Source organism: Trachinotus anak, unplaced genomic scaffold, assembly GCF_046630095.1.
Source record: "Trachinotus anak isolate AG129_WGS33_773 ecotype Australia unplaced genomic scaffold, CSIRO_AGI_Tana_v1 ptg000013l, whole genome shotgun sequence".
Classification (NCBI taxonomy): domain Eukaryota; kingdom Metazoa; phylum Chordata; class Actinopteri; order Carangiformes; family Carangidae; genus Trachinotus; species Trachinotus anak.
In genome coordinates, this window is record NW_027273864.1 from 13,828,393 (window position 1) to 13,838,044 (window position 9,652).

Below are 9,652 nucleotides of genomic sequence, written 5' to 3' on the forward strand. Positions count from 1 at the left end.
CAGTCATGCACACAAACACACACACACACACACACACAATTCACACACACACATGCATATACACTTATACTGTCACAGCACGCTTGCTTGTAAAAATATTGAATCTCTTGTTTATTCTTTGTAAATTAAAAATCTAAGTTTGGGAGGTTGGGATCTGAGTAAGTTATCTGTAACATGTAAGTTACCTGTTATTGAAAGTAGTCAATGATTACAGAAACATGAAAGCTCACCTTCGGTGAAATACAAATTGGTACAGAGGAAATGCTCACATGTACTTTGCCATATAAAAGTAAAATTGCCCTTATTACACTGTCTGCGCACAAAAGTAATTTAAAAGTAAACTGTACCATTCAGTTTAATATATTTTCACTCTGTTCACTATCCTTAAATCTAAAAGTATTAAAAACTAAATAACAAGTTGTAACCTTCCTGCTAAAGAAGTGGGTCCCAGTATGACATTTGTCTTAAACTGCAGATGAATAATAGCAATAAACTTCCCAAAAACTGAACCAATCAAGTACAAAACCTTGAAATGATACCCACAGCCCTGCTGGTTAGCGATTCATTTTCAGACTCTTTTAGTGATAGACTAATGGGAGCCTGAAAGCAAATGCAGATGAATCCTGTATTCAGTCTGGAGTTGCAACTATTATTTTCACTCATTTGTCATTTGTCTCAATTTATTTAACATTTGGTCTTGCTTTGTCTGATAATGATTTATCAATGATATGAAAAAGAGACCAACAGCAAATACAATACAATGTTTTGCTTGATTAATGGCAGTTATGAGAATGGCAATTAATTTTCTGTCAATTGAATCCATTACACGATTAATCCAGTCCATTGCTTCAATTCAACAGGCAAGACCATCGTTTCCTCAGAGATTCAGTCCCCTCACCAGGTATCCATTAGAGGCACAGCTGCCCTGATTCATTTAGTTCTAGACAAATTGCAATAGACTGATCACATACAGTTTTCAGTTGGTCTGTCTTTTAATGAAGACACTGTTAATTAGGATGTACTAAAAGAGAGTGCATTCACTGAAAATCAGATGTTGGGGTTTTCTCATCTGAATAGACACCCAAGTAACACAGCTAGTTATTTCCCACCACTGACGTGAACCCAGAAGTATTTGAAACCTGAACCCTCAGGAAACAACATATGGCTTTTTGATGAGAATAAAGGACAACACACAAGATGAGAATGTAAATTTCAAAGAACCAAATAGTTTTCGCACCAAGAAGTCTTTCACACTTAAAAGTTAAAATACAGTGAAAGAAAAATTAAAAACTAGTTTTGTAAGAAAGGTCAATTTTAGAGGTTATTGATGATCAAAGACAAGTCTTGTAGACGAAAGGCTCAAAAATATCACTAGATATTTTTAGGCCTAAACTAAAGATAAAAATCAAGAGCATTTCTATAAATAAGACCATTTTTTATATCTTGATGTAAACCTTCATCAGGACTCTGAAGCTGACAGGAAGTGTCTTTCTGAAATTACGCATGTTGTTGGAACTGACTGACTTTAAAGTCTAAATACATCAAAAATGCACAGTACGTCTTTATTCTATGTATTTGACATTAAAATATCATTCATATGACCACTTTAAACACTCAATACTGTATCTCTTTGCAGGAGTACAACTGTTTAGATGACCAACCCTCTATTTAGACTCACTCCACCTCTGTTTTTATCTCTGTCTGTCCCTGTGGGGCTTCCGCAGATGACCCCAGTTTGACCCACAGAATTCCACAGATTTCCTGGCTCTTGGGGGGTCTGCCCGCCTTCCCATGTCCTGCTTGTCTGCTCCCTAGTGGAGACCCTGTCTTCTCCTCAGGCAGGAAAGAGCCATGACTGTCTGACCAGCTGACCGACTTACATGCTAATGCACAGATTTATAGCCTTGCTGAATGCGGACGCAGCTTCCAGCTTGTATAGAATTACACTGCTGAGCTGCTGCTTTGCGCCAGCTTCACTTTAGGACCAACACGGAAAATGAGTCATGGGAAAATGATTTTTTTTTAACTTCAAAGGTTCATATCTGAAGCATCAACAAATTTCATAAGAGCATTTCATAAGAGCTATTGATTCTATAACCAAATAATTTTCAGTTTCCAATATTGATAAAAAAATTATCAAACTATGAATTTGTCATACAACACCCTCACAAAATTATCAGTCTCATCAACAATATTGTATGGAATCAACATCAACATGATGATAACCTTAAAAATACAAGCTAGGGTTCTCTAAAAATGTTAGCCGAGGATTAGGTAAGGACTGTGTGTCTAGTGAAGCGGTGAGCCGCAGTATGGCGACAAGCAGGAAATCCTCTGTCTCTGCTTCTGATCTTATCACGGCCATTTGAATGAGGAGCTCTGCATTCCAACCAGGTGACAGGGACACCAAACTCACGCCCAGACTCGTTCCTGAATCCTCCTTCCTCTCTGTCTCTAACCCACCCCTACGTTTTGTCTTTTCACAGGCACCTATTACTCTTCAAAGTGTCTGTCTATTAATGTTGGTGATCACACCTTGATGCACATGCACAGTGCAAAAGTACATGCATGCACAGCTTTCAAGCCTGGTCAGGTGACAAGAGCTGGGGAGCTTGGAAACGGATACCTACAAACACTTCCCCTCGGCTCAGCTCAGATCTAACAAAATGTGAGGCACACTGAGCGTCTGGCATCACTGCAGTACTTGGCATCGGATTTCTGACAGCTGTGCTTTCTCCAAGGGCTCTGTCTCCCTCTCTACCTGTTCACCTTGGCCGGTTCATGCGGTTGGCACCGGAGCTGGGGACCAATCCAAAACATCTGACACATTAAACAAAGAGATAGATAAACATATACCTGGCAGAAGGCCAAAAGGACAAAGGTGACTGTACAGGAGAGTTCAGGGAGGATAGAGTCACTGCAGTGTAACAGCTGGTTTAATACACAAATGCAAAAGTAGTGCAGTAGACAGCAATTATTTATTTAAGGCATGTATGTATTGTTGTGGAGTTGTTACAAATGTGCATTTATGCATAATTAAATGCATATTAAATATGTGTTAAGTGCCTTTAATACACAGCAAATGTGTGCGGCATATGAAAAAGAACATGTTACTAAAGTCAGACTACCATGTCATTATTTCAGCCTCATAGCGTTGTTTCACCACATGATAGTGACTCAACTCGGCTTGATTCACTTACGGTACCATGTGCTTGTTTTTCCACTGCAGAGAGTACCCTGTGGTGTCATTACTAAAACAATGACTCAAAAAGCTATTGTGATGTCATCTTCAACACAGCACACATGAACAATGGAGGATATAAAAAAGATACCAAACAGAAAAACATTTGCATCTCCTCAATTGACCGTGGCGTGGTTTTGCAGGATGCCATACTAAAAGTAATGAACAGAAATGTAACAGGCTACAATGAGCAGTGTACAGTCCCTTTGCTGTTTAAAAAATGGTGGGTTTGCTCAGATTGTCCCACCTCGCACAACGACACAGTAGTGATGATTCTCTCCGGCGAATCAGTCTAGTTGAGCTGGTACAATGCAGTCCATAAGAGGTGTTAGAAAATACAAGATTAAGACTGGCAAGTACAACTCATACTGGATATTTTTACAGACAGTTAGTGGAGGAAACATCAGAGAGATTCAGCTGCATGTTTGAGCCTCAATCAGACCGAAACTCAGATGAGGATTGTGTTTTAATTGGCGACTAGCAGATATATCAGAACGGTTAGCATAGTTACCATCTCTTATTTGTTTAAGCTGTCTGTTAGCTTGTAACTGGCAGTGGCTGACACAGTGTTAGTGGCTGTGCTAATGCAAACTCTCACTCTGTACTGACAGGGTTTTGGGTTTGTTTTGCCCACCCCTCATCTCTGCAAGTTGACAGGATTGGTTCCTTAGTTATGAATATGAATCCCCCGCTGTCTAAAACTGTTTTTATGAGACTCCCATTGATTCACTGCAGTACCAAGGTGGAAATGCGCAGTCATAGTGTTGACTGCTTCTTTCACTCATGATATGCCTTTTATTATATAAAAACATCATATGTAAATAATTTTAGTAAGTAATTTTCATCGTATGGGTTCTTTAAAAATGCCAAATTAGTGATGAATTTTTTACTTGTACATGTGTAAGTTACTAGTATTTGTTGCTGGCAGTCAGTCTCACTTCACATGTTCTTATCTTAGAGACGTAATTTTTTACCACTAGCAGGAAGACAAACACCAAAACAAGCAAAACCTATTGCGTCAAAGCCAATATGGTTGTTGTGTTAACAGCTGCCTACTTACACATCCAACAGACAGAGCACATTGTAAGTCCACTATTTAGGGGATGCCCTGACCTTACATAAGCTGGATTGTATTAGCATTGATATGGACCTTATTAAGTGTATGTGGTATCATCCATTCACCTTAAATACAGTTTCTCTGTCAGTGTAATTATAAAATTGAGTTTTTCAGTCACATTCACTCAACAACATGTCTTCAACTCAATTTAGTGCCACAACACATCAAGCTTGACATTTTCCATACATACAAATGATTTCATTGAATTGCATGAAGTTATATTAATTAGAAAATAAGCAATTACATTATATTATTATTCCTGATTTAAGAAAAGAGACCACTGGCATCGGATCAGTTCAGTACTGGCAGTTAACTTGAGTTGAGAATCAGAGAGAAAGGTTAGATCTGTGCATCCCTACCAATAATCACTGGAATCATTCTAGTCAGTATCTTTGCCTTTAACTGCTGTTTGGTGCTGGGCAGGTCGTGTACTAGGGGTTTATCAGAGCTGGTTTATCGAAAACAGTTGCCCATGGTTGTTGTTGGAAATAGGGTAATGAGAGCTGTGAGAGTAAACCACACTGTGAATGATTTGGGCTGTAAAACTGTAAAACTAGAGCTGCATAACTGTTACTACATAACACATTTTAATTCAGTCTTTTCATAAAAATATTTCTAAATGGAACTTTAAAACTTTCAAGCTCTCTGTGTTTCTAACATTAACTTTTCCTTTTTAGAGCAACATGAATCTACACTCAAACATGCATTTAGTCAGTGTCTTTAATCTCAGGTCATTACTACATTTTTTTCTGTCTACAACAATCATGTCTCCATTTCAGGTTTTAGCCAAATCACCGTTATTGGAGTATTGGTGGTTTAACCTTCAAAACAATCATCTATATGAAAGAACTCACATTACTTTACTTTAATATTTACTAAATGCATGATTTCAGTAAGGTCAAATGTTAAATGTTTTAATTGGATTCTTTGCTCTAAATTAATTTTTTGTTTCAGTGAAATGCTGTCGAATTTCTGTTTAAAAGATACAGTTAGAGAACACAGGTGGTTTTTTATGGTTTTGCCCATTTACAAAAACCATGTAGAATATCACTGCTGCTGGCAATTTTACAAAGTATGACCTAGGTTTTTAGCTTGATTTTCTAGCTCCTATGCAGACGTCGGTTTGCTTCAGTTAATGTCGGTATGATAACAAAATATACTTGCAGAGACTTGAAATGTGTTTGACATACAGTGGGTACAGCGATCAATCACACTGAACATTTAGTTCTCTTCTTTTTTGTACAAAGTCACACAACTGCCGCAGGGTAAACCAAATACAGATCACACACTGTTTGGAAAACTCCACTTGTTGCATTCATTGCCACTTGACATCTGGCATTTGACAATTGATGACTTCTGAGATAAGACAGTGGCTAACTAAAATTCTCACACAAACACCATCCTGCAAGCAAAAATGGTTCAGAACACACACACAAGGTCATCAAGGAAGAAAAATTGAGTTTTAGCTTTTTAGCAGCCAATTCCCAAGTCACAGTGTTGTAAAAGTCAAATATCTATTTTAGTGAAAACATGTTAGCATTACTGTATGTGTCCCAACGTGGTAGCACATTATTTTATCTAATGATGGTTAGAATAGCCTTGTGTTCAAACATCTACAACAACCATTTGATTTTAAAATGTATACTGTATTATGGATCTACAGCAGCAACCCTGTGGTACACAGCCATCACATCACATATATTTGGATGTTCACAAACTCATCCGGTATTAAGTTAAGCAACATACTCCACCACTTACTGTTATTAAATCAAATATAATTTATCAATTTATAATCACATATTGTTACTATTATTATGTTTACTCCTGGCCATCCATCATTTTAATGTATGTCAATAGTGAAATTCTACATCATTACTTCAACAGCATCATTGAAAGTAATAGCACTGCTTTCACACTTTCCATTCTTGAACTTCTCTCTCCAAATTCTTTGTGGTAATACAAACCTGTCATTCTATTATTCAGCCAATCCTGACAGATTTTCCACACTTTCACACATCCAGGTCAACACAGTTTTGGCTAAAATCACATTGCACAACACTGAAATCACAGTTATTCATTATGATAAGTAGTGATCCTTCCCTGTCTCCCTCTCAAATCTCGATCTTTCTTTAGTTGCCTGTGTGACAGGCTTGTTTAACAAATGTCTTTTGTCCAGGAGCCTTATTTTTAATTCCAAAAATTCTACTTCTGTCATGTACAGCCGTCAAGCTCTGAGTGTTGTCAAGGAGAAATGTCATAACAGTAAAAAATATGCTTAAAAGGAGCATAGGTCCACATAGGCCAAGAATTTTGGAATCACAGGTAAAATCTTGAAGGCTGTGGAGTTCAAAGTGAAAAGGTAAAATCATTGATTTAAACAATCAGGTTTTTTTCTGCCATGTATGAATCACCTTTTTAGTGAAAAGATTTGCGTCTCTGTTACAATTCAATGCTCCAGTCAATGTGTTTCTTTAATTTCATTCAATCTCTACTTGTGTTTTGATCTAACGGAATTTGTTTAGAGGCATCCAGAGCTTTAAATCACATCTGTTGAAAAGGACTCCAGCCAAGTAGAGAACAAAAATCTGATTGACAAGTACAAAAACAAGCCTTTCGATGAGGCCCTGAGCAAGACGTACGATACCTTGAGAAGCGACAAGCCGCCTCCTGTTATTTTTCCATCCAGGAAGCTTTACACGGAAACCGACCAAATTTGATTTAAGAACATTAATTCTATTTATTTGAGGGAGGAAATGAGGTGCTGAGTCAGGGGAGGAGCAGCTTTAAGCACAACAGAAACCAAACGCCTTTTGAGTTGTTGGGCTCTGTAATCATGTTGCATGCACAAAGAGTGCTTTTCTCACCCCTTGGCGTGTTTATTTTGCGTCCGGACTTTTATTTTGTGTACTTTTGAGGCTCAGGTATGGCAGAATATGAGTGGGAGATAGAAAGAATGAGAAGGAGTTGGAGGTGGGAGGAGGAAATGTTAGAAATCACAACACAGGAACTTGACCTCTGTGTGAACTGTAGCACCACAAATAAAGAAGCCAGCGACCACTAAAACAACTGGAAGAGAATGATCTTTAAAATACTAATAACTACAATGTGACTTTTTCTTTTTCTTTTTTTTACTACAATTAGGGCTTCAACTAACAATAACTGTCATTATTAATAATTCAGCTAATATTAATTTAGTCTTAGTTTAGTCTAACAAATAACAAAAAAAAAGCTCCTCACAGCTTCCCAGAGGTGAAGAGTTTGAATATCTTCTTTCATCTGATCAAAAGTCCAAAATTTAAAGATATTCCTTTCACAAGTACATATGACAAAGAAAAGCAGAACACGTTAAAAGGTGGAAACAGATCACCTTTGGCATTTTTTCAAAATTTTTGTTTGAAATGGCTGAAACAATTAAAAACTGCTGCAGATTAATTTTGATTTGATCTACTAATCAACTAATAATTAATAGACTAATCCTTAAGCCTTTAGTGGAATCTTGTCATTTCAAATCAGTTGTAAACATGGGTTAGGCCTAGCAACAACAGTGTGTACCCTGAACGTATGTGATGAAAATGGCTGCTTTATCTAAATTGTATTATACATATATAAAACAGATTCTCAGAAAATTACCAAATTACCTTGATTGCTCGTATGACCAAACAACCTAGTTCAGCCCTGAAATCTACATCCAGTAAAAATCCACTGTGAGTTCATTTAAATAAAGTGCACATTGTGTGTATGAGTGTGTGTGTAAGACAAACAATTCAAAGACAATGCTGTTTTCCTCAGAGAAGTGCAAGTGTTGACATCAGATCTGGGAGGATGAGCAGCCAGGCGGAGCCCAAGATCACAGAAAAACACTACGTCAATATACATTTTCAAAATGCCACTCAGGAGAATGAAAGAGCTTTCACCGCTACTAATAAGCTATTAAGGTCCATAGAGAGAAGATATATGATATATGTGACCTCAGCCTGAACAAATCAAAATACTCTACTCAGGAAAAGGGATTTTAATAAAGTAAAAAGTTTCCTAAAAAGAAAACACTGAAAATTCAGTTCAGAAATTCAAAATTTGGCATTTTAGCAGTTTTCATACGATGGGTACTTATTTTGTTTTGAAACTGTTGTGCTGCTGTAGATGAAACACTGTCCCAGGAAATTAGAGTCTCAATCCCTCACATAACTGGCTAGAAAAGTGACAATGTCAACAGTGAATGTAACCGGGAGAGCGCGATTCATAATTCAGGGAATGTAGTCGCCGTGGTCTGGTGGGATTTTTCAAGGGGTGGGGCATATTCCGCTTTCAAATGGGAAACGAGGAAAAAAAAAAAACTTTGCAAAACTTACGCGGCAGCGGAGACAATGAAGGGCTAATGTAACACTAGATGCGAGCTCACGGAGGAAGAGCCAGAATTCATTTTGAAACATGTTTCCCTCCGCCTGCCTCCCTTCCTACCCCCACTTCCACAAACACGTCCAGGCTCAGACGCGCTATCCCAGCGCGGCACAGTCACCCATAAAAGTTGCTCTCCACCATTGACTTTTTCATATGAGTGAGCAGAGCCATATCCACATCCTTACTGTAGTAGGCTACACACGCACGCACGCACACACACACACACACACACACACACACACACACACACACACACACAGAAACACGCGCAAATGCTACCGAATAAAACACCAGGCGTCCAACATGACAGGTCCGAGCAGCAGCCAATTTCCCAACTGGACATAACGCGGAGCACGGCTCCTCCGAGAGCTGTTTCCACTCCACCAAGTCCTGACTTAAATTCCGTACGTTTCGCTTTTCAAGGACACTGCAGCTTCACTGTCACAAGCCGTTTTCTGTCGCGACGGACACAGACGCGCTGCCCTGCAGGGCGGACAAGCCGAGAACGAGGGAAAAGCCCGAAAGCGTTTACCTTTTTGCTGTTTCTGCTGTTATAGCCGCTGTATGGGTTGATTCCTGCCCTTGGCGGTACGGAGAGCAGCATTTTTCTCGGCGCTATGTGCGGAGCGGCGAGCACAGCCCAGGCTGCCAGCTGACGTCAGCAGCTGGGGAAGTGAGAGCCTGGAGTCCCGCTGCTTGACTGCGAGTGGTGCTGCTGCTGCAGCAGGACTGGGGCCCCCGCTGCTGGCCCCTGGCCTCCTTCAGGGATCCTTCGCACGGCTCCCGGGGGGTCCACAGAGGAAGAGGATTAGTTCAAAATTCACTCCCCGCCCACTGTTGTTTCACTCACCAGGGGAGAGAGTGTAAGAATGAGTAGAAAAGAAGCCTCTCAAAAC

At 39.2% G+C, this 9,652-nt stretch overlaps 1 protein-coding gene across 3 annotated transcripts in view; it reads right to left on the minus strand.

Moving 5' to 3' along the window:
- The window catches only part of LOC139630440 (RNA-binding motif, single-stranded-interacting protein 2-like), a 35,914-nt gene extending 26,484 nt beyond the window's left edge, over positions 1 to 9,430 (minus strand). For 2 of the 3 annotated variants that reach the window (XM_071493895.1, XM_071493893.1), the window contains exon 1: positions 9,289 to 9,430. In XM_071493895.1, coding sequence (XP_071349996.1) covers positions 9,289 to 9,360 — 72 coding nt within the window. In that variant the 5' untranslated portion in view covers positions 9,361 to 9,430. The remainder of the gene's footprint in view (positions 1 to 9,288) is intronic. The other variant, XM_071493894.1, reaches the window with a different exon arrangement.
- Positions 9,431 to 9,652: the final 222 nt, after the last annotated feature.